The following is a 25,720-nucleotide window of genomic DNA, read 5'->3' as shown; positions in this document are numbered from 1 at the left end:
ATGTTCAAGAAATAACTTAAGGTGAATTTATTCATGCAGGTCTTCACTTCTGTTATATAGACTGGAGCATGGGCTAACTTTTTCTACGGCTTTAATTCATCAAGATAAATCTCTTAGGGATTTTGCAGGTGGATCCTTTGATGCCTTATCAGCATCCTAGCTGCTGTAGATAGCTACATTTACCTTTGTGCAACTTCCCTTGGATCTTTTTTTGGTGCTAAGTGTTTTAATGGTTTACTTGTATTGCTATTTTTGTTTTATTGACTGTGTTATCATTTGTATAGGATATTTGTAAAGTATAAATGAAATTAAAAAAATAAAATCAGGCAACAAATAGAAATCATGCATTAAAATTTTCAGAAAGATGTAGTGTTTAACTTTGTTAGAACAGACAATGAAAAGAGGCAATGGAGATGTCAAAATCAACTGATGGTCATGTATCCTTTAATTCAGAGGTTGTTTCAGCTTCTGATCATTTACCCCCTCATTTTATAAATCTGCAAAAGTGATTTTTAGCACAGGCCAGCATGCTGAATGCTCTGTGCTGCTCCCGACACTCAAGAGTTTCTAGAAGCATCAGGAGCAGTTGTAGAACATTCAGAACGCTGGCCTGTGCTAAAAAATGCTTCTGCGGTTTTGTAATGGGGAAGAGGGGGGTTAGCGACTCATTTAATACATATAAATTTGACTAGGAGTGCCTAAAACCTTTGCATAAACTGTATGCTCAGATAGTGAGGTAATTTTCTAATTTGGAATAATATTACTCACCTGTCCAAAAAGTTCTTCATCTACTATAAATCGGAGGTCCAACTCTGTAGGATCATTCTCAAGAATCCATCGTAGTGAATTATAATATTCACTATCCTAAAATAAAAAAGTCATATTTAATAAGTGTATAGGACTCTACAGATCTACCCTTAAATTAATCCACTATTTCTATAAAGCTAATATTAAAAATAATCAGGTTTGAACAGTCTGATCTAGTGGCTCATATGTATAAAACTGGAGACCCACATTCTCTCCCTGCCTCACATTCCTGTTGCATGGACAGATCATGGCAGAAATTCCTCTTGAGCTAGCGTTTACAGCATCTGAGATAGGGAGTATGTAAGTAGTATTCTTGTAGATTAGTCAAAGAACAGTATTTTTCATTGCAATAGAGATTTTATGCTGTACTGTGGGGTAATCAATCTGATTCTACCAACATGTGCAGAAGGTGCCTCTCAAATTCTTTCAGCCCCTCCTCTATGCTCATGCTCTCTGCTGCCATCTCCAGTTCTTCCTTCTGCAAGCCAGCTGAAAGGTGTTAAGTCTGATCTGCTCTGCTTAACTTTTATTATTTTGCAGGTTTCTGAAGTTGTTTCACATTTTTTTGTGGTTTTTTCCTTGATTCCACAGAGTTCCTGTTCTCAAAGGACTACTACCTGCTTGGAGAAGACGCGAACGTGGGTTCTGCAGCTGGCAGTTTAATCCATTGGGGCCTGTTTCAGCTAGCTTGCTGAAGATTTCTGGAGCTCAGGGTTCTGTGCCCCAGCACTTTGATCGCATACTTGACTTGATCAGGAGCTTGAATGCAAGCTGTTAGGCATCAGTGGCATTTCATCAGGGCACCAAGAAAGCACAATTACTTACCGTAACAGGTGTTATCCAGGGACATCAGGCAGCTATTCTCACATATGGGCGACGTCATCAGGGGAGCCCGGATGTGGAAGCTCGCAAGCAAACTTGCTTGAAGAAACTAGAAATTTTGAGTCGACCGCACCGCGCATGCGCAAGTGCCTTCCTGCCCAGCGTAGGGCGTGTCCCCTCAGTTCAGATAGGTAGCAGAGAAGCCAACCAGGGGAGGTGGGTGGGTTGTGAGAAGAGCTGCCTGCTGTCCCTGGATAACACCTGTTACGGTAAGTAACTGTGCTTTATCCCAGGACAAGCAGGCAGCCTATTCTCACATATGGGTGACCTCCAAGCTAACCAGAATGGGATGGTGGGAGTGTTGGCAATTAGGAGAATAAATTTTGTAATACTGTTTGGCCAAACTGTCCATCCCGTCTGGAGAAAACATCCAGACAATAGTGAGAAGTGAAAGTATGAACCGAGGACCAAATAGAAGCCTTGCAAATTTCCTCAATAGGAGTGGATCCGAGGAAAGCCACTTAAGCTGCCATTGCTCTGACTTTATGGGCTGTGACTCTACTGTGTAGGGGTAATCCAGCTTGGTCATAGCAGAATGAGATACAAGAAGCCATCCAGTTGGAGATGGTACGCTTAGAGATCAGGTGTCCCAACTTGTTTGGATCGGAGACAAAAAGTTGAGGAGCAGTTCTGTGTGGTTTGTTGCGTTCCAAATAGAAGGCCAAAGCATGTTTATAGTCCAGAGTATGAAGAGTTGATTCTCCAGGAAGAGAATGAGGCTTTGGAAAAAACACTGGAAGAACAATGGATTGGGTGAGATGAAATTCTGAAACCACTTTAGGTAGGAATTTAGGATGAGTACGAAGGATCACCTTGTCATGATGGAACACTGTGAAAGGTGGATCAGCTACTAAAGCTCGCAGCTCACTGACTCTTCGAGCAGAAGTGAGGGCAATGAGAAACACCATTTTCCAAGTGAGATACTTCAGATGAGCCGTAGACATTGGTTCAAATGGAGGCTTCATCAATTGAGCAAGAACAACATTGAGGTCCCAAACCACAGGAGGCAATTTGAGAGGAGGTTTGACATTGAAAAGTCCTTTCATGAATCTGGAAACCACCGGATGAGCAGAGAGCCGTAATTGCACTGAGATGGACTCAGATCGATGTAGACTTGAGGCCAGAAGTGGATAAGTGCAAAAGGTAATCAAAAACAGAAGATAAGGAGGAATGTTGAGGCTCCTTATCATGAGAAAAACACCACGTAGAAAATCTAGTCCATTTTTGATGATAGCATTGTCTAGTGGTAGGTTTCCTTGAAGCCTCTAAAACGTCTCTGACAGATTGAGAAAAGTGAAGAGGAGTTATGTTGAGAGGTACCAAGCTGTCAGGTGTAGAGATTGCAGGTTGGGATGAAGCAGAGATCCCTGACTCTGTGTAAGCAGAAAAGGAAAAATTAAACATAGAAACATAAACATAGAGTATGACGGCAGAAAAGGGCCGACGGCCCAACAAGTCTGTCCACTTGAATAACCCACCCCCCTAAGCACTTCCTCGAAGTGAACCCCCATGTTTATCCCATTTATTCTTAAAATCTAGCACGTTGCTGGCCTCTACTACCTGGAGTGGAAGATTATTCCAATGATCAACCACCCTTTCGGTGAAGAAATACTTCCTAATGTCCCCATGAAATCTCTCACCCCTGATTTTTAGCGGATGCCCTCTTGTCGCCATAGGTCCTGTAAGGAAAAAGATGTCTTCTTCCATCTCCATACGGCCAGTAACATATTTGAACGTCTGTCTCTATCATGTCTCCCCTCTCTCTGTGTTCTTCAAGAGAGTATAGCTGCAACCTACCTAGCCGTTCTTCATATGGGAGATCCTTGAGTCCCGAGACCATCCTAGTGGCCAATCTTTGAACCGACTCTATTCTCAGCACATCTTTTCGATAATGTGGCCTCCAAAATTGAACACAGTATTCCAGATGTGGTCTCACCATTGACCTGTAAAGCGGCATCACCACTTCGGGCTTATGGCTGATGAAACTTATCCGGATGCAACCCAGCATCTGTCTAGCCTTGGATGAAGCTTTCTCCACTTGATTGGCAGCCTTCATATCTTCACTAATGATTACTCCCAGGTCCCGTTCTGTAACAGTTCTAGTTAAGGTCTCATCGTTTAGAGTGTAGGTTCTGCAAGGGTTTCCGCTACCAAGATGCATAACTTTACACTTCTTGGCATTAAAGCTCAGCTGCCAAATAGTAGACCATTTCTCCAGTAAAAGTAGGTCCTGTGTCATACTGTCGGTTACGGAACCTCCGCTACCACATTACATAATTTAGCGTCATCGGCAAATAATGCAATTTTACCCTGAAGTCCCTGAGGTAGATCCCGTACAAAGATATTAAATAGGATTGGACCCAGGACCGAGCCCTGCGGTACTCCACTGAACACGTCCGACGTTTCGGAGGAAGTGCAGCTGAGCCAGTCTTTAACCCATGCAGTTAATGTTTCTCCAAGTCCCAGCAAGCTCATCTTGTTCAATAATCTACGGTGTGGGACACTATCAAAAGTCTTACTGAAGACCAGATACACTACATCCAGTGACTTTCCCTTATCCAGATTTTTTGTTACCCAGTCAAAGAAGCTGATTAGATTGGATTGGCAGGACCTTCCCTTTGTAAATCCATGCTGATGGGGATCCCTCAGCATCTCATCATTCAGAACCATATCTAATTTGTATTTAATCAACGTTTCCATAAATTTACACGCTATTGATGCAAGACTTACTGGCTTGTAATTTGCAGTCTCTGACCTGCATCCCTTTTTGTGAAGCGGAATGACGTTAGCTGTTTTCCAGTCTAATGGAACTTTTCTCGTGCTTAGGGAAAGATTGAAGAGTGCGGCTAACGGTTCTGCCAGGACATCTCTCAATTCCCTAAGCACTCTGGGGTGCAATTTATCTGTTCCCATGGCTTTGTTCACTTTTAGCCTTGATAATTCTTCGTAGATGCTGCTGGTAATAAATTCAAAATTCCTGAATGGGTCTTCTGAGCTCTCCCTTGTTTGCAGCTGTGGACCGGATCCCGGCGCCTCACAGGTAAAGACTGAGCAGAAGTATTTGTTTAGCAGTTTGGCTTTATCGGAGTCTGATTCTGCATAGATACTGTCGGGTTTCCTTAGGTGCACTATCCCGTCTGTATTCCTCTTTCTATCATTAACATACCTGAAAAAGGATTTATCCCCTTTTTTAATATTCATAGCTAACTTTTCTTCCATCTGGAGTTTGGCATTTCTGACCGCTGTTTTGACAGCTCTAGATTTCTCTAGATAGGCTTCTTTGACTTTTAGTTGTTGTGATTGTTTGTAGGATACAAATGCTCTTTTCTTCTGTTTTACGAGTTCCAAGATCTCTGCAGAAAACCACTGGGGTTTGTTATTTCTCCGTCGTTTACTCACAGCTTTTACATAAAGGTTGGTTGCTTCCTGTAGGATAGATTTCAGAGTTGACCACATTACCTCCACATTATCTGTTGTCTCCTGGTTTTGCAGCACCTCATAGACAAAATCTCCCATGCTCTTGAAATTAGTGTCCTTAAAGTTAAGGATCTTTGTTGATGTGTTCGACCTAGTGGTTCCTTTCCTGAGGTGAAACCACACCATGTTTGTGGTCGCTGGAGGCCAACGCATCACCTACCGAAACCTCTGTGACACTATCTCCATTGGTGAGTATCAGGTCCAAAATTGCCTGATCCCTAGTGGGCTCCAGTACCATTTGTTTGAGTCGTGGCTCCCCGTATAGAGGTTAGTAGCCTTCTGCTGCTGCTGGTTGTAGCTGAAAGTTTGTTCCAGTTTACATCTGGCATGTTGAAGTTCCCTAACAGTACAGTGTCTCCTTGCAGAGTGATGGTCTCGATGTCTTCGATTAATTCTTTGTCTATGTCGTCCTATTGTTTGGGAGGTCTGTGTACAATGCCCAAATACAGGCATTTGCCACTTCCCCTGGCAAGGTTCACCCAGAGGGACTCCCCTGTATACTTGACACCTGTGATTCTGGTAACTTTGAATTCCTCCTTGATATATAGCGCTAAACCTCCTCCGTTTTTGCCTTTTCTGTCTCGGCGTAGTAAATTATATCCTGGTATAGCCACATCCCATCCATGGGAATCTGAGAACCAGGTTTCAGATATTGCCACCACATCTAGGTTGGCGCTCCTCATTTCTGTCTCTAATTCCAGAATTTTATTGCCTAAACTGCGGGCATTAATGTACATAGCCTTCCATGCTTTGTGTTTGCCCGGTCTGCGTGGAGATTTTCCCGTTTGATTTAGTGTGTCCCTTATTACCCCGTTTGAGTTATTTTGCCCCATTCGAGTTAGTTTATCCCCTGCAGTACTGTCTGCAACGAAAATACTTACTTCACACTCAGTAGTGGAGTGGTTACTTACCATACCGGGATGGTTACTTACCACACCAGGATGAATTGGTAGAAGGTATGGCTCCCTACTGCTGAGTTGAAGTAGAAGGGAGTACCAAGGTTGTCTCGGCCACCGAGGAGCAATCAGAATCATGGTGGCATGATCGTTCTTCAACTTGACCAGAGTCTTGAGAGGGAATGCATATAGGAAAAGATTCATCCATTCCAGAAGAAAAGCATCTGCCTCGAGGCGATGAGGAGAGTATATCCTGGAGTAGAACAGAGGCAGTTGGTAGTTGTGGGGAGCTGCAACGAGGTCTATCTGAGGCGTTCCCCACTGTGAAAAAATGTGATGAAGAGGCGAGGAATGGAGTGTCCATTCGTGAGGTTGCAGAAGACGACTCAAGTTGTCCGCCAAGCAATTCTTCGCCCCTTGTATGTAGACAGCTTTGAGGAAGGTGTTGTGGCGGATTGCCCAATCCCAAACCTTCAGAGCTTCTTGACAAAGGGAGGCAGATCCCGCCCCTCTCTGTTTGTTGACATAATACATGGCAACTTGGTTGTCCGTCCGAATGAGGACTACCTGGTTGTGAAGATGTTGAAAAGCCTTGAGGATCGCTCTGAGTTCCAACAGATTGATATGACACTGACGATCCTTACTGGTCCAGTGGCCTTGTGTACGGAGACCATCGAGTTGAGCGCCCCAAGCATAGGTCGAAGAATCTGTCATGAGGACCTTCTGATGGGGGGGGGGCATTTGAAAAAGCAAGCCTCTGGAGAGATTGGAAGAGAGCATCCACCAATGGAGAGACTGCTTTAATGAAGGAGTGACTGTTATGTGTCGAGAAAGTGGGTCTCAAACCTGCGTCCATTGAGATGCCAGGGTCCACTGAGGAATTCTGAGGTGAAGTCTAGCAAAAGGAGTCACGTGTACTGTGGAGGCTATGTGACCTAGGAGTACCATCATGTGTCTCGCTGAGATGGAAGAGCGGGAAGACATTATGACAGAGTTGAAGAAGAACTTCCAGACGTTATTGTGGAAAGAATGCTCTGAATTGGACAATATCCAGAACAGCTCCGATGAATTGTAGACTCTGTGAGGACTGAAGTTGGGATTTGGGAAAGTTGATTTTGAATCCCAAACTTTGTAGGAACCAGGTAGTCCATTGGGTTGCTACAATAACCCCCTGAGATGTTGAATCTTTGATGAGCCAGTTGTTGAGGTAGGGAAATACGTGAAGACCATGGTTCCTTAGAGCTGCTGCTACCACTACCAGGCACTTGGTGAACACTCTGGGAGATGAAGCCAGGCCTAAGGGCAGCACTCTGTATTGATAATGTAGATTCCCCATCCGAAATCTGAGATATTGACGGGAGGCCGGATAAATGGGAATATGAGTGTAGGCCTCCTTGAGATCCAGAGAGCATAACCAGTCGTTCTGCTCGAGAAGGGGATGCTAGGGACAACATTCAAAATTTTTCTTTGACCAAAAATTTGTTGAGAGCCCTGAGATCCAGAATGGGCCGCAGATTGCCCGTCTTCTTCAGAACAAGGAAGTAACGGGAGTAAAACCCCCTGTTCTGTTGCTCCAAAGGAACTGGTTCGATGGCATGGAGACGAAGCAGAACTTGAGCTTCCTGAAGAAGAAGGGCGGTCTGGGATGGATTGGAAGGATACTCTCTTGTAGGAAGTTCTGGTGGAACCTGAGTGAAATGAAGAGAGTATCCTTCCCTGATGATGGTCAGCACCCAGATACAGATACTATTCAGACATTTAGAAGGATTTTTGGCCCAGCACTACCTCTACAGCTGTTAAAAATCTATAGATGGGGGCAAGTTATATGTTCATGGACTGTTGGTAAACATATTACTTGCTTTGAATGTTGCTTGTTAACATTTAACACACTTTTCAGTCTTAAAGATTTGGTTGTTTGCCAAGTATCTACATTAATACTAAGTTAAGTACTATATTTACATAAATATCAGTGAACTGAACAAGTAATAATATTCAAGCAGATTAATTTAGAGTTAAATTTTATTTTATATTAATTTAAGAGCTTTGTGCTCTTTATTGTAAACTGTTCTGAAATTAACAGGAAGAGATTGTATATACAAATTCTGTTTATTACTTTATTATTATTATTACTATATTACAACTGAACATTTTCAACAACGCTGAGCGAATGAGTTGGGGAGTTTGCATGCAAATGATTTGCACCTCCATGCAAATCATTTGAATGCAAAAAAGATAGTGAATCAATCACTGTTTCAAAATCAGCCAGAAAATCAGCCAACAGCGATTGAATCGCTATCTTTTGTGAATCTGGGCTTAAGTAGTTTATAAAATAAAATAAAAATATTGCTAGGTAAAAAATTCACATACCACAAATTCCATATCATTAAGTAGTATTGGCTTCTGAAGCATCATTTTGTAAAACGGACGAATAAAAAATCCTGTAGGAATAAAATTTGCATATAAATGTTAAATTCAAAGCAACAAAACCCAGGTGTGATGAAATAAAATGAAGGTTGCAATTTTCAAAGTTACAGGGTCATCTGGCTGTTTGAAAATTTTCCAATTGGGTTTAAAAGTTTGCCTGTTTTAGTGGGTAGTTATTCCGAGGGAAGTGTTTTGGACAGATTCCAAAATGAAAGTGCATTGATTGAAGATTTTAATTTATATGAATTTTTGCCACAAGTACAATTTTTCAAATGGAACAAATACACATACTTTCACTTCTAAAACTGATGCAAAGCCTATGGGGTTAAAAGTTCCTGCTGACTTTGCACCAAAGTAGGCAGTTTGAAACTTGCTTCCCTTAACTAAGGGCTCCTTTTACAAAGCCACGCTAGGACCTTAACGCGCAGAATAGAGCATGCAAAATTTCCGTGCATGCTAGCCGCTACAGCCTCTTTTTGAGGCTATAGTGTGCGCTAATGAAGTACGTGCACTAAAACCATTAGTGCAGCTTTGTAAAAGGAGCCCTAAGTGCAAGATAAAAGAAATTAATACAAACCATCCAGCAATTTGCCATGATAAACTGCCATTCCAGCCACACGGCCTATGAACTTGAAATAAGTGAGATGATCCTCATTGCAAAGTCCAGAGTTTGGATTGATTTGTAAAGTATAGTTATCCCTGTGGATAAAATAATCAAATTTTACTTCTATATACTAGAAAAACAAATACCATAATGTTTGAATACTTGCAATCATTAGAGCAGAAAATGAAAGAGTCAGTTTTCTAAAGGAAGCGTAAATTAAATATGTTAACTGCTGACTGCAAATTTAACTTATACTGTATAGTTAGTAGTGCTGAATGTACTTATCTGGATGACAAGTGAAAATTGCTACAATCAAGATAATTTCTTTTGTTTTGCTTTCCTTCCACCCATTTATTATACATACTAGTCTTTAAGCCCGTTACATTAATGGGTGCTAGAATAGATGTGTCTGTCTGTCTTTCTTTATCTCTCTCCTTGGCCGTTGTCTGTATCCTTCTGTCTCCCCCTCCCCCCCCCCCGAGCAAAGCTGTCTGCCCCCAGCACCCACCTCCCCCCCCAAATGTCTCTCCATGGCCCTCTTCTGTCTTCCCCCCGAGCAAAGCTGTCTGTCCCCAACACACCTCACCCCCAAAGCAGCCTCCTTTCTCTATCTCTCCATAGCCCCTTCTGTCTCCCCCAGCACACTCCTCCCCCCAAAGCAGCCCCCTTTCCCTCTCCCTGTCTCTCCATGGTCCCTTCTGTCTCCCCCCCCAGAGCAAAGCTGTTTGCCCCAAGCACCGCCCACAGCAGCCCCCTTTCCCTCTCCCACTGACTCTCTCTCTGGCCCCCTTTCTCTGTCTGTCTTTCTGTCCCTCTCCCTGCCCCTGTGTCTTTCTTTCTTTCTCTCTCCGCTGTCTGTCTGTCATTTTTCCCCATTTCCCTGTGCAGCAGCATTTCCATCTCACTTCCCCATGCAGCAGCAACAGCATTTCCCTCCTATCCTCCCTTTCCTGTGCAGAAGCAGTAGCAGCATTTTCCCCCACCACCCTTTCCCTTCTCTTACCTTCTCTTCCCTGCTCCGTTCGGCCCCTCCCCCTTCTTGTACTGCCGTTGTCCTGCTCGATCTGGCCTGCTCCTGACCCTCCCACCGCTGACAAACCTCGGGGCTCCAGCCGCTTAGGCAGCACTTTAAACACGCTGCTTTGCGGCCTTCTACTGCCGATTTCCTCTGCCGCGACTGTCTCCGATGATGTCATCAGAGACGTGGCAGAGGAAATCGGTAGAGAAGGGCGTGAAGCAGCGTGTTTATAGTGCTGCCTACGCCGCTGGAGCCGGGAGGTTTGTGGAGGGTGAATGGCCGGAGCGGGGCTGCTGTCCACTGGTGCTGCCTACTCCGCTGGAGCTGGGAGGTTTGTAGAGAGCACAGTCACGCGCCTTCAGCCCCCGCATGCGCCGTGAGGTTAGAATGTTGCCACAGAAGCACACCTCACGGCGCCACACTGCACGAATTTTCGAGAGCGCATGCGCGCTCTAGCGTTTTATTATTATTGATACTTTTCAGACATTTAGAAGGATTTTTGGTCCAGCACTACCTCTACAGCTATTAAAAATCTATAGATGGGGGCAAGTTATATGTTCATGGACTATTGGTGAACATATTACTTGCTTTGAATGTTGCTTGTTAACATTTAACATACTTTTCACTCTTAAAGATTTGGTTGTTTGCCAAGTATTAATGCTATATTAAGTACAGTATTTACAAAAATATCAGTGAACTGAACAAGTAATAATATTCAGGCAGATTAATTTAGAAGTTAAATTTTATTTTGTATTAATTTAAGAGCTTTGTGCTCTCTATTGTAAACTGTTCTGAAATTAACAGGAAGAGATGGTATATACAAATTCTGTTTATTACTTTATCATTATTACTATATTACAACTGGACATTTTCAACAACAGAAACTGGTAATAGAGTGAGCAAACATTTGAAAATCATACATGTAATTGATTTATTTTGTGTTCTGTCTAGGCATTTGATGCCCTTTGAATCCTTTTGTGTGTAAGTAAAGGAAAGCAGTTTATCTGTAAAATGCATCTTCTGAAGAAATTAGTTCAGTCATACAAGCAAGTCATGTCTCTGTGCAGGATACTGAGGACTAGATTTTAAAAAAACCAACACGTAAAAACCAACGGGCTGCTATCGCAGCCTTTATATTAGCGATTTTAAAAAAGCGAGTTATTCTCCAAAAAACACTCATGCAAATGAGGATGGCAGAGAGTAGCGAAGACTCGCTAAATTTGCATGTGACCATGCAATGACACCCCCCCCCAAAAAAAAACCCACCCCAACAACAGCAGGAGAGATTCCCAATCTCCTGCTGCCCCTCAGCAGCGAGAGAGTTGCCCATGCTCTCCTGGCCAACCGATACCCCCCCCCCCCATCCTGCAGCGGGAGAGAAGCCCAATCTCTTCTGTCACCAACCAACACCATCCCTAACTCCCCTTGGCAGTGGGAGAGTTGGCCATGCTCTCTCGCCGCCATGCAACCCCTCCCTGTGCCACCGACAACCCTGCCTTCTCCCCCTTACCTTATTTTCAGATGGCTGGCTGGAGAGATGCCTACTCCATACAGCCAGCTGGTCTGCCTCCTCAAAATGGCAGGCTTTTCCCTCCCCGGTGCATCCTGGGAGCACCAGGGAGGGGCTTGAGGCTATGATTGGCCCAAGTTGTTTAAGGCCCCTCCTATGGGCCAATCAGTCTTAGGCTTCTCCCCAGTGCATCCAAGGAGGGGCATAAGCAAATGAAGGAAAATTTTTGTTGTTTACTTGCAATTGCATCACTTTCTTTTCCAGAGATTTAAAAAAAAAAAAAAGGATTTGACATCGATACATGAATATTTCTTAAGAAAGAACTGAATATTTCATGGGGTGTTCTAATTTTTTCAAATGACTGTAACAGTAGAAACTGAACAATAAAACAAAATGCAAGGCTGTGGCCCGTGCCCTGGTGCCTCGCAGGTATAGACTGAGCAGAAGTAATCATTCAGTAGTCTGGCTTTATCAGAATCTATTTCCACATAATTCCCGTCTGACGTTCTAAGGCGTATTATCCCGTTTGTGTTCTTTTTCCTGTCACTAATATACCTGAAGAAGGATTTGTCCCCTTTCTTAATGTTCTTTGCTAGAGTTTCTTCCACTCGAACTTTGGCCTCCCTGACTGCTGTTTTGACCGCTGCAGACCTTGTCCTGTATTCGATGTTAGCTTCTTTTTCCCCGGTTTGTTTGTATGAAAGAAACGCTCTTTTCTTCTCCTTGACGAGGTACGAGACCTCATCAGTGAACCATCGGGGTTTCTTTTTTCTTTGTTGTTTATTTGCCGATTTTATGTAGCGGACAGTTGCCTCGTGAAGGGTCGATTTTAGGGTTGACCACATGGCTTCCACATTATCAGTTGCTTCTTGGGCCTGCAGTGTCTGTTGGACGAAACCTCCCATGCGTGCAAAGTCAGTGCCCCCGAAATAGAGTACCCTCGTTTTTGTTTGTGATCTAGGGAAGCCTTTCCTAAGGTTGAATCATGCCAATAAGGGCTTTAGGCCTCTTCCCATGCATCACATAATGCAACAAGGGGGGGGAATGCCCATCATTTAGGACTGGTGCGCCCAAAGCAGGAGCCTCAGAGTGGGTTTCCTGCTTCCAACTTTTTTAAAAAGATGTGGGGGATGTTCGGTGGGGGTGTCGGGTAGCAGGAGGGAGTGGGCATTCATCCTGACATTTTTTGGGGTGCTCAGGGGGAGGACAGTGGCTCGGGGTGCCTGGTGCAAGGGGAGGGCATGGCACGGGGGTGTTCTGCGTGCACACCCTCCTGCCAATTTTCTCTCGTGCCACGTTTATCGGGGGTCATTGGGGAAGGGGGGTCATTGGCGGTGGGGGATTTTTTTTTCTTTATGGGATAGATATTTTGTGTACCATTGAAAAAAATGAAACCCCCCCCAGACCAGTTGATTTTTTCGATCACTAAACCTCCTTTTTTTTTTTTTTTTTTAAATAGCCATGCGATACTAGTGTATCAATCACTTGGCTACTCTGCATGGGGATTTAGCTAATTTGTATGGCTGAATCAGAAAATGGGCAATCGATGGGAAAAACACATGGTGGGCCATGCATTGGGTCGGTAAAAGTGATCGTTGCTAAAGCTATGAAAACAGGTTTAGCGACGATCGCTGACTTTAGTGCATCTAACCCATAGTCTCAATGAAACGCATGCCAGTTCAGGTTTCTAAAAAAAAAAAAAAAAAGTCTTTTCTTGGATGTATAAATCGAGCTTGTTGGGATAATCATACTTAAAATACTCAAGTTCATAGCAAACAATACTGAGAAAATTCCTTTGATTCAAGACTAATGGATAGTTAAAATTAAAATAATCAAAAGAAAAAATGAGAAAGTATGTAACAATGGACTACTTTTTTTATAACACACATTCAGGAATCATACTACTTACGCAGCAGAATATTCAAATAGACCATAATAGGGGTTGAACATTTCTTTAGATATTAGGAAAAACCATTCTCTGGCCACTCCTCCATAATCTAAACCTTTTTCATTATCAAATTCGATCCAGAGCCGGGCTTTAAGAAGGTCTGCTCTCTTAATTGCTAAAATTCTTCTGTAAGAATCTTCCAGAATTGCATTACGGCGCAATTTCATTTCAAATCGATTTGGAATATCTGTCTGAAAAATTAAGCATATTAATCCATGGTTTAGAACAGGTGTTTTTATAATGTCACAGTGATTATTAGAGAGTATATGGCATAGATAAGTAGCCTAATAATTAGAGAGGGTTGAGAACCAGGGGAACCATGTTCAAATTCCACCGTGGTTCCTTGTGATCTTGGACAAGCCACTTTAACCCTCCATTGCCTCAGGTACAAAGAGATTATGAACCTCCAGGTAGGACCTCCAGGCAGAACCTCAAGGGATAGAAAAGCACCTACTGCACCTGAATGCACATTGCTTCAATAGCTTTCAGTTTTGACAGTTACATACTGATATATATATATTTTTAAAATTCTTTATTTTCATTTTATAGTATTGACATAGTATTAGTCAAAACAAAGAAAATAATATAAGACCTATTCAAACTTTAAGATGAGACAATAATCAATAGGAAAATATACATTAGAAATACAAAAACAAAACAAAAATTTATTTTCTCATCAAAGGCAAAACATTAGACCCAAATGTGAATTTTTACTGGCTTGTATCATTAGACCTCAATTAAGGGGGAGAAAGCTATACAATAGCTGAAACCTTTATCAAATAATACAAAGGAAATAAAAGATGGTAGCAAGGGAGAACAAGAACCTTATAATTGAGCTGATTTGAGACTGTAATTCTCTCGAATTCTAAGTTTGCTCTTTAGCAGCAATAAATTTTGTCAACTGCTGAGGTTCAAAGAAAATAAATCTATTCCCTTGATAGGTCATTACACATTTACAGGGGAATCTGAGTACAAACGTCGCACCTAACTGCAGAACCCTAGGTCTCAAAATAAGAAATTGTTTTCTTCTCTTTTGGGTCATTTGTGACACGTCTGGATACATTCTCACTATTTTAGTCATAAATGGTACATCTTTAAACTTAAAAAACAATTTAAGCATCCATTCACTGTCAGCATCGATGGCAAATTGTACAAGTAGCGTAGCAGTTGCCGGTATCTCTTCACCTGACCTCTCAAGGAAATTTGTCAAATACAAACTATCAGCAGACAAATTCTGCTGGTTTGGTTTTTGAGCAGATGCTCTGGTTGGTAAATAATATATTTTAGTGAGAGGCGGATAGGAGGTTTCGGGAACTTTCAAAACTTCTTTCAAATACTTTTTAAATGTATCCTGCGCTGAGATAAGTGGTAATTTTGGAAAGTTGATAATCCGAAGATTACTTCTTCTAGTCATATTTTCCAACATTTCCACCTTAAAATTAAGGTTTCCACTATCTCTTACCCAGACCAAAGCCTGGGACTCCACTGTTTTTATTCTAGTTTCATGTCCATCCACTTTATTTTCAACGCTGGATATCCTATTTTTCATTTCCAAATTTTCAGACACAACAGAGGTGTAACGTGTAGTAAGTTGCTGCATTTGGGTTCCCAAAGAGATTTGCAAACTAGATATTGCTTCCCAAATTGTCTCCATATTGAAAACCTTGGGCCTCTGCATTGGTATCAGTTCAGAACCCAGATCCTCTGATGAAAAAGTACCTGGAACTTCAGCAGGCGATAAACTCAGTATCAGGAAATCCTGAGGCAATTTCTGTTCCAACTCCTCCGAATGCTCTGATAGTTGATTTGGCTTCACCACTCCTCCTGCTGAGCCGACTCCCGATCTCAGCAGGTCAGGAGAGGGAACACCCCGGGACATTTTCTCCACCATCGACTGGTTAAACGCCCCCAAACAACTCGGAGGACTTCGTTCTTCCATCGACTGGTCAAACGCCCCCGGACGACTCGGAGGACTTCGCTCTTCCGGGGTTATTGATGTTGCCTTGAGGGAGAGCTGCAACGCTTCAGCAGGCGTGTCTCTCCCAGCCGACAAAACCTCCGGCTGTGTTAGCGTCCCTCGCTGAAGAAAAGCGTCTATTGGGCCCGATGCTGCTGGCAAAGGTTCACTGGGAAAAACCCAAAATTTGGATTTACGTTTCACCATTCCAAAGGTAAAAGCAGCCCGGGAACTTCCGTGGCATCTAAATCCAGCTACCCGCGGCCATCTTCCTTAAGCCACTCCCCCACATACTGATATTTTTTATGGATATACAAATATATTACAGTACTAATAAAACATTCATCAGGATTCTCCTAAAGTATTATTCTTCGACATATGCTTGCTAGAACTAACATCTCCAGTTTATATAATATAAGGAGCTATTCATAGCCAAATCTGTTTACCTAAAACTAGGTTGGCTGAGTTAACTAACTATCACTTGGTCAGAAAAGGTGTTCCAATGAACACTACATTTTCGGAAGATGTTTCACCCAAGATTTGAAGAGTGTCAAACTGGATAAGTTGCTGATATATCAGATAAAGGGTAAACTTTCTGAAACAGGTTTGTTTTTATTTATTTGGATTTAATTCAACTCTTTTCAGTTGTAGCTCAAGTTGAGTTCCATTAAGAGCTTACAATCTTAAATTTGTATGTGAGGCAATGGATGGTAAAGTGACTTGCCCAAGATCACAAGCTTGTTAACAAAAGCTTTGGGTAGATAAGTTGTGAAAACTTTATAGTCAACAGAAAAAAATAAGTAGTCTGCTTACACAGTAAAATGAGACAATTTCCATGCTGATATGGCATAGCATAGTGCTTATCAAATTTTCTATGGTCATGACATCATTAGAATGACCACAGAAAGCACAAACATGACATATTCTGCCAGAGTAGCTATGCTCACATCACCCCTTTTCTCAAGTCACAGTCCAAGTCAACCACGTCAAATGCGCTGGAAAGGTCAAATTATATTATTATTGCATACTGACCTTTATACAATAAGGCCCTGATTCTGCAAAGTGCTCCTGATTGTAGGCAGCTGTAGGCGTCCTACAGCTGTCTAATCAGCCAATCGGGAGGCACTTTTTCTAAAATAAAAAAATGCTCCCCAGGCAGGCCGCCTATATTGAAGGCGCCTCCAGGGAGCCTAGAGAGGCCCGCAAGCCCGCCTAAGCTCACCTAAGACTAGGCGGTAGCCTTAACCTTTTCCTATCGTGTGTACCGGATGACAGGACATTCCAAAAATCACATAGACAGTGGATAAACAGTCTGTATGGACTAATAAAGAGCCAGGAACACAAAATATTTGAATTTACAGACTTATGACTTATTTACATTACGTTTACAATAGCCGTAAATGATAGCGGTGAATAATACAAAGCTTTGCTAAAATAATTACGATTGAAACCAGCATAACGTAAAATTTATTACGATAGGAAACGGTTAAGTGAACCTAGGCGGCCCTATGCGTCTCCCTAGCAGAACGGGAGATGCTTACAATGTAGCAAAATGTTGGCCTACATGGTATGTAGATGTGGCCGCTGTACCTAATCGCAACAAGGATCTCCCTGCCGTGATTAGTATAGTGGCCGCGGCTATGGCCGCAAGTCTCCCCTCCCCCCAGCGATCACGGCAGGAGGGTGCCCAACCCCTCCTGCCAACCCCCCCTAACGGCCCTCCCGACAATCGCGGCAGGAGGGTACCCAACCCCTCCTGCTGGCTCCCTCAATGGCCCCCCTAAGATCGCCGGCAGGAGGATGCCTAAACCCTCCTGCCGGCCCCCCCAACGGCTCCTCCTAAGATCACCGGCAGGAGGGTGCCCAACCCCTCCTGCCGGACCCTCCCAATAAACCTCCCCACCCTAGAACCCCCCCTTAGTCTTACTTTCAAGTTGGACCAGACGGCTTCTCACACGTCCGGCCAGCAGGCCCGCCTCCGTCCAAATGAGGTGGGCCTGCCACTCCCCTGCCCAACCCACAGGATCCTAGGGCCTCATTGGTCTAGGCACCCAATCCGATCCGCGCATGCAAATGAGGAGAAACGTCATGCAAAGTAGGAAGGGCCTCGATTCACTAAACAAATTCAGGCACACTGACTGGGCTGGATGATCCAAAAACAAGCGACTGCTGAGGACCAGTCGCTTGTGCAAAAACTCTGCTCTCTGCTGCCCTGCTCTTTGCCCCGACTCTCCTGCTCTTGCCGCCCCGCTCTCTGCCCCGACTCTCCTTCTCTTGCCACCCCGCTCTCTGCCCCGACTCTCCTGCTCTTTCCGCCCCACTCTCTGCCCCAACTCTCCTGCTCTTGCCTCCCCGACTCTCCTGCTCTTGCCGCCCCGATTCTCCTGCTCTTGCCGACCCGATTCTCCTGCTCTTGCCGATCCGATTCTCCTGCTCTTGCCGCTTGACTCCGTGGTTTTAACCTGCAGAATTAAAGTGGGGCTGCACTATGCCATGTTCTGTTAAGTTCCAGAACACACCGCAGTGCAGCCCCACTCTAAACCCGTGGGTTAAAACCATGGGCTGACAAGTAAAAAAAAAAAAAAATTGCACCGAGGGGGAAAAAAAAGCATGGAGAGAAAGTGCATGAGCAGACCTTCTACAGGCAAAGAAGATGGTCTGCGCATGCGTCAGGATCGCTCTTCAGCAATCCATGTGGTCGGTTAGAGGCGTGCCTCCAATCAGCCTAATTTGAGTGCATTGTGAATCGGATGCCTGGCCACCTCACGGATTGGATCACCCACGGATTGGATTGGATCCGTGAGGTTAGTGAATCTAGTCCTTAGTATAAGCAATTAACTTTTTCTCTGTGACTATCTGTAAGCAGCTAATATTTCTCTGACTCATAAAGTGGAGGATTAGCTACGTACTCCTATTTCTGTGTGACATTAAATTTCCTCAGTGTACCAGACTGTTACAATTTTTCCTACCAAAATTCTTTTTCAATTTGTCAGCTGGTTCGTCTGGGGTTTTTTTTTCCTGAAGTGTTTCCTGGCAGTTTGAATCACAGTAAACAAGTCCAGACATTCATTAGCTCTCCAAGATAAAAAAAAAAAAGAGAGCATTAATTGATTCTCCCTTTTATTCTTTCTCAGGTGTGCATCCTGAGGTCAGCTAATTGCTCTTAGCTCTTGAGCTAATGACGCTTAATGGGTCCTTTCTGGATATGTCTTTGAAACTCTAAATTAAGGGCTTTTAACCTACCATTTCTATGAGCCAGGTTTTCTTTCTGACAACTAGATTTGTTTCCTGTATATTACCCTTTGCTAAGACGTGTGTGCCCTTGATGCAGGCAGTTTGTTGCTGAAGCAAGTTGGGCTTTTAGTAACATATGATAGAACCATACTTTGTGGTTGTTGTTTTTTTTTTTTTTTACTGAAAGTTGCTTCTAATAAACTTCAGTTGACTTCACCACTGGATGCTTCTTTTAGCTGCTTTTTTCTGTTTCTTATTTCTATTATATGCTGCAATTTTATTTAATTTTGTAGTTTCTGGTCCAGTCAGTCACCTTAACAGTTATAGTAGCTGCTTTAGCCTGCTGGCTATGTTTTGGCATAAATAGCCAAACTAGCTTTTCATTTCCCATCACCAGCATTATGCTAAAAAAAAAAAAATCTGCACTGAATTGTTCAGCTATGCTTAGAGCAGTTCCAGTGTTAAGGTATGGCAGTTGTAAGCAGAGTGAACCCTCCCCCCCCATTTCCTATCTGGTCAAAATTGTGCAATTCACTTGTTGACTGGGTTCCACCAAATCAGATGAGTGCACTCTGCTTCAACATAAGTTACTCATCTGGTTTGCCAGACTCAGTATTATTGCTCTATTTTTCAGTTACTGAAATAGTGTAGCCAAAGAAGTTTGGAAGCCATTGGTAATTTGGAACTGGTCCAATTGCATAGTTTTTACATTCATCTGTTTCTCACTTCGATATATAGTACACAGTTCTAAGCTGTGTTGTATGGCTGAAATAGCCAAATTTCTTCTTTACCGGTACCACTCCCGACTCTAGAGAAGCATTGAAAAGGTCAGTCAATGGAGCCAACAGAACTTCAGCACCCTCGGATGTACACCATCCAGCCCCATTGCTTTGTATACCTTTAATTAGCTAGCTCCTCACAAACACAACCCTCTGCATGGCTGTTTCAGTAGACCGCCTTCTCTGGTTTTGTGGCTGACTAGATGCCTTAGAACCTAACGGATGTAGCGGTATATAAGAAATAAATTACATTACATTACATTATCTAACCTGTACAACTATTTAGTACAGTTTGCTTAAATATTTAGTAGTTTGCTCATATGGCTCAGGCTATTCTGTGCAATTCTACAGTCTAGCTGTTTTGCACAGCTAACTCAGTAGCAATAGAATTAACCACCGCTGTTATACAACTTCAGGAAACCTCTAATATTGTGGGGGTTTTCTGAGACCAACAGGCTCCCATCTTGGGTTGTCCTGCGTGTGTCAGGGCCCTTATGCCCTATTTTTGCTTTTCCAATGTCATTTGGGTTTTCATATCTGAATAGGAACTCTGACTTCAGGTCAATCAATAACCATTCTCACTGGTCTCCTTTCTTTAATCTCGGTAAAAGTTGTTTCTTTTTTTTTTTTTTCATTTCAATTTTTTATTCATTTTTCATACTACAACAAGTGTATCATAGAAATTTATATGATCTCATAAAATATACACTTGATTTTCTTTTATGTATCACTGTAAATACAATATATCATTCTAAATTCATGTACAGTAATAACTGAAAATGTATGTATTACATAGTATGTATAACAATTGTTACTAAAATTTAAAACCTTCCCTTCCCTTCCCTTCCCTCCCAATACAAATAACAATTATAATAAAAATATTGACAAATACATATATATTATGAGATAAATAAAATAAAATAATGCCCACCCACCTCCCCTCCTAACAAATAATTTATTATGGGAAAATGATATCATTCATTACAAAAGTCTGCTAATGGTCCCCAGATCTTCTGAAACTTGTTGTTTATTAATTTTCCTTAGTTGTTATAGATGTAGATAGGGAAGAACAGTGGTTTTTCAACCCCGGATAGCTAAGGCCTTTAGGCTGCTCATGAGTGAGCACTGTGTAAAAGTGCGTTTTTGGAGCATTTTTGTAATTCTCTGCAGAGCAGATAGCTAAACAGCCTGCATACCATTGTCTCCAAGGTCCAGGGCTGCTATCTGATCATGGTCTAGCCCAGTGGTTCCCAACCCTGTCCTGGAGGACCACCAGGTCAATCGGGTTTTCAGGCTAGCCCTAATGAATATGCATGAGAGAGATTTGCATATAATGGAAGTGACAGGCATGCAAATCTGCTCCATGCATATTCATTAGGGCTAGCCTGAAAACCCGATTGGCCTGGTAGCCCTCCAGGACAGGGTTGGGAACTACTGGTCTAGCCCATCATGCTGAGATGCTGAATCTCCAAGCACAGAGGACCCTGACTGAGAAAGCAGAGGCACAGACTCTAAATCATCTTCATTCAAATCCTGTGCTGCCTGGGTCCACGACACTTTAACATAGCTTTGACTAAGGGATCCCAGGCCCTTCGTGGGGAGAAACCCAGATGCCACTGTTTCTGAGTCCCCCAAAGGGGGACTTTAGCTGTAGCTTAAAAAAGCTTCATACACATATGTATGAATTTGGGAGTGAAGCACTTCCCAGGTTGTCCAGAGGGACCTGGCAGAACCTCCAGTGGTGCCTTCTGGGGTTTGTCTGCTGGCACACGGCTGCATTTCGCTGGGGATGCAAACTCTCCTTTTTCTAGCTCCAGCCAAAATTTCTGGCCCAGGAAACATTCCATGTGGGCTCCAGTTCCCCCAGACACATAAAAAGAGGTGAAGCCCAAAGCTACTGCTACCCCTCATATGCTGTGCCACACATGGAACAATAGCCCCCTCAGACAGGCATCTGCCACAAATCTGAAAAATAGAGCAATAATACTGAGTCTGGCAAACCAGATGAGTAACTTATGTTGAAGCAGAGTGCACTCATCTAGTTTGGAGGAAACCAGTCAACAAGTGAATTGCACAACTTTGACCAGATAGAAAATGGGGGGTCGGGGGGGGTCACTCTGCTTACAACTGCCATGCCTTAACATTGGAACAGCTCTAAGCATAGCTGCACAATTCAGTTCAGATTTTTTTTTTTTTAATGTTTAAATGATTTTTATTATTCCAGCAGTAAGAAGCAAATACAAACAGTAGTACCTTTCAGGAAATAACATTTTCAACAATATAATCAGTTCCCCTCCCCTCCCCAAGAATCCATGGCCAGTCCAACAGCTGAGAGTGGGAATAAAATCTTAAAGATTCAAAAGTCTACTGCGAGCACGCGGTGTGAGGTCCTGCCAGAAGTGCTCCCATACCTGACAAAATTTGCGACCCGGGCCAAGAGTCAAATCTCCCACCATGCGTCTCTCCAGTGTTGCATGCACTATCATTAGGGATCTCCACTGTGCATACGACGGGGATGACGGGAGAGCCAGTTGGTGAGGATGGCTTTTTTTCCCATCAAAAGGGCTCTGGAGATAAATGCTGACATTCCCCTGGGTTTGGGCAAGGCTATATTATAAAATCCAAATAACGCCCTCGGTTGCGGAAGCCATCGCCTTCCCCAAAGCGATGTGGTATATAGGCCAAGATGTCTCCAAAACTGTTGGATTGCGGGGCAGGCCCAAAACATGTGACTCAAAGATGCGTGAGCCTGATTGCATTTCGGGCAAGAATGCGACGCAGTAATCCCCATCCGGGCTGCACGTTCCGGTGGAATGTAAAGTCTAAGAACAATTTTCAATTGCATTTCCCAGTGAGTAATATTGGGTGACACCTTCTGAATGTTCTTCAGGACCCGTTGTAACTGTTGAGCAGTCAACTGGCAATGCCCACGCTGTCACTAATATATCCAGATTCGTACTTGGTTGGCAATCCCGGATCCCCACAATATGAAATCGTAGAGGAATCCTCTGTTGGGCTGAAAGGCTGAAGAGTTCCGAAAGTGCCTCCCTGCAGACTTCAGTAAGGGCAGCCACTGGGAGGGACTGAACATAGTATAGAATTCACCAGGTAATGAGTATAAACCAACCAGGTCGTGCATGTGCAAAACTGGAGGGCTAGGACTTCGATAGGAAGGCAGGACTTAAACGAGATACCAAGGTGGCAAGGCAGCCCCTTCTAGTGATTCAGACAGGTCGTGACCTGTTTGGGCCGCCGCGGGAGCGGACTGCTGGGCAGGATGGACCTATGGTCTGACCGGCAGAGGCACTGCTTATGTTCTTATGTTCTTAGTGACGGATCTGGTAATAGGCGAAGAGATCATTAACCTGTAGGTCAAAAGTTCGTTGCAGCTCGGCAAATGTTACCAGGCTCCTCTCCTCCGAAAACAGGTGAAAAAGATATTGTAGACCTTGTGCTTGCCACCTAAGAAAGGTGGCATTTTGCATGCCCGGCTGGAAAGCTCCATTGCCCAGTATAGGCAAATATAAAGACACCCTAGAAGACAATTTGGCTGTTTTACAGACCCATCTCCATGTCCTTCTGGCCGGTGTAAAAATGGGGTAATGAGACACCAAAGGACGCATCCCCGGATCCGCCACATGTAGAAAATAGCTCACATGGAACGGAGCCAGCAAAGATAACTCCAGTGGTGTAGCAGAAAAATCAGATGTTCCTCTAAACCAATCATTAATATGTCTCATCTGACAAGCCATAGCATACCAATGTACATTTAATAAACCATAGCCCCCCCCTATCCCTGGACAGACACATCTGTAGCAAGGGCATACGTGGTCGCTTACCACCCCATAGAAAACGCTGTAGCTCTTTCGTTAAACGAATGTTATGGGCATGGGACAGCAGCAGAGGTAAAACCTGTAAGCGATATAACCATTTGGGAAAGAGCACCATATTAAAAAGGGCTACCCGGCCCACCACCGATAAGGGAAAAGTGGACCAATTCTGTAGATGTTGTGAGGTGTCTTGAAGCAATGGGGTGATATTGCTGGAGTACAGGGTCGTAAGGTCTCGGGGGATCTGTACCCCCAAATAGCGAATTGAAGTCTGAGCCCACGTAAATGGGAAGTGACCACTCCATGTCTGTTGTAGTGTTATGGGGCTAGCTAGGGCCATAGATTTCTGGTAGTTCAATGTAAATCCCGAATAAAATTTGAATTCGTCAAGCGCTTGCAATAAATATCGAACAGAGTGAGCGGGGTCAGTTAGCAAAAATAATAGGTCATCTGCAAAGGCCAACACTTTGAGTGAATGAGTCCCAAAGTCCACACCCACTATGTCAGGGTCCTGAGACACTGTGCGAAGAAAGGGTTCGAGGTACAATAGAAATAAGAGGGGTGACAGGGGACAGCCCTGTCGAGTTCCCCTCTCAATAGGTATTGGCTCAGTAATAATGTCATTGACAAGTAGTCTTGCTGTTGGAGTGGAATATAAAGTGCGTAATGCCGAGGCGAACCAGCCAGATATCCCCATACAATTTAGCACTTCAAAGAGGTACGTCCAATTGACCTGGTCGAACGCCTGTGCCGCATCCAAACTGAATAGAAGCATAGGAGTGTGATGGAATTGCGTGTGCGCTAAGGCTATCAATGCTTTACGTACATTGTGTACTGCTTGCCTACTCTGTACAAAGCCGACTTGTGTGGATGCAATCACAACGGGGAGAAGGGTCGCTAATCTATCAGCTAAGATTTTGGACAGAATTTTGATGTCTACATTCAGCAAAGAAATTGGGCGATAGGACTTGGGAGCAGAACTGTCTTTGCCAGGCTTCAATATCAACGTGATTAAAGCCTCATTCGCTTCTCCTGGGAAATGTGCATCCTGGATTACCTGGGAGTAATAGTCCCTTAAAAAAGGACTAAGCTGCCCTGAGAGCAGGTTTATAAAATTCTGCCGTAAAGCCAACCGGCCCTGGAGCCGAAAAATTTTGTTGATTGTGGATAGCTTTATGTAGCTCTTTAGGGGTGATGGGTGCATTAAGAAACCTAACATCCGAGTCAGAGAACAGCGGTAAACTGGAATCCGTGAAATAGTCCTTAATAAGGGGTTCAGCTCCCGAGTCCCGGCGCCCATATATCTTCCCGAAGTGGGACTGAAAAATTTGTGCAATGTGTTCAGTAGTGTGTTGAAATTGGCCCATACTATCCCTCAATCCCAAAACATAACGGTGACCCCGCACCTGGGAAGTCAAGCGGGCTAATAACTTCCCTGCCCGATTTCCATAGCGATGGTAGCAAAATTTTTGATACAAGAGCACTTTCACCGTGCGCTCATGTATATAGGAGTTGAGGGTCGTTTCCACGGAAGCTAAGTGTTCCCTCGCGTGGCGGGTCGGGAACAGGGTATACTGATGCTTAGCACTTGCTAGTTGTTTTTCCAACCGCAGTATTCCCCGGGACAAACGGCGATTACGCGCTATTACATAAGCTATACAATCTCCTCTGAGCACCACCTTAGCCGTGCTCCAAAACAGTGTCGGATCATTACTATGCTGACCATTAAAGTCTAGGAATTCACCCCATTTAGTCGTTAGGTATGTTTTGAAATGGTCATCAGAAAATAGATAACTAGGGAAGCGCCAACGTACAGGTCCGCGTAAACCGAAGCCCACATTCACATCTAGCCAGATCATCGCGTGATCTGAAATCACCGCCGGGCCTATTACCGCTGCATCCACATTTAGAAATGCTCTGCGCGTGGTAAGGATGTAATCTATCCTAGATTGTGTGTTATGTGCTCTGGAGCGATGTGTGTAATCCCGTTCAGTGGTATGGAGAATTCTCCACGGGTCCACCAGATCTAAAGTGGCGCAAAAATAGGGCAGGCCTCTGGTATGAGATATACTCGCACCAGGTCCCGGCTGAGAACGGTCACAAGTCGGGTCAAACACCTGATTGAAATCCCCTGCAATGTATACTGGATCAGTAACCTGCCCAAGAAGCATGGCAGTTAGACCCTCAAAGAAGGAATGGTCATAGGTATTAGGTGCATATACATTCATCAAGTAAAAGGAATATGTGCCTACTGACAACTGCAGCAAGAGGTAGCGGCCCTGTGGGTCCGAGGCTACTACTTTCGCAGTGTAAGGCAATGTCTTATTAATCAGTATTGTCACCCCTGCCCGCTT

At 43.7% G+C, this 25,720-nt stretch overlaps 1 protein-coding gene across 6 annotated transcripts in view; it reads right to left on the bottom strand.

Annotated features, from left to right (window-relative positions):
* Positions 1 to 25,720, bottom strand: part of NEDD4 (NEDD4 E3 ubiquitin protein ligase) — a 319,682-nt gene that overhangs the window by 24,263 nt on the left and 269,699 nt on the right. For all 6 annotated transcript variants that reach the window (XM_033919613.1, XM_033919614.1, XM_033919612.1 and 3 more), the window contains 4 exons: positions 13,528 to 13,757; positions 9,064 to 9,185; positions 8,430 to 8,500; positions 769 to 864 (listed from right to left, as the gene is read on the bottom strand). In XM_033919613.1, the coding sequence (XP_033775504.1) occupies positions 769 to 864; positions 8,430 to 8,500; positions 9,064 to 9,185; positions 13,528 to 13,757 (519 nt within the window). The remainder of the gene's footprint in view (positions 1 to 768; positions 865 to 8,429; positions 8,501 to 9,063; positions 9,186 to 13,527; positions 13,758 to 25,720) is intronic.

This window comes from Geotrypetes seraphini, chromosome 14, assembly GCF_902459505.1.
Source record: "Geotrypetes seraphini chromosome 14, aGeoSer1.1, whole genome shotgun sequence".
NCBI lineage: Eukaryota > Metazoa > Chordata > Amphibia > Gymnophiona > Dermophiidae > Geotrypetes > Geotrypetes seraphini.
Note: the sequence above shows the minus strand (reverse complement) of the source record. Positions and strands in the feature narration are given on the sequence as shown.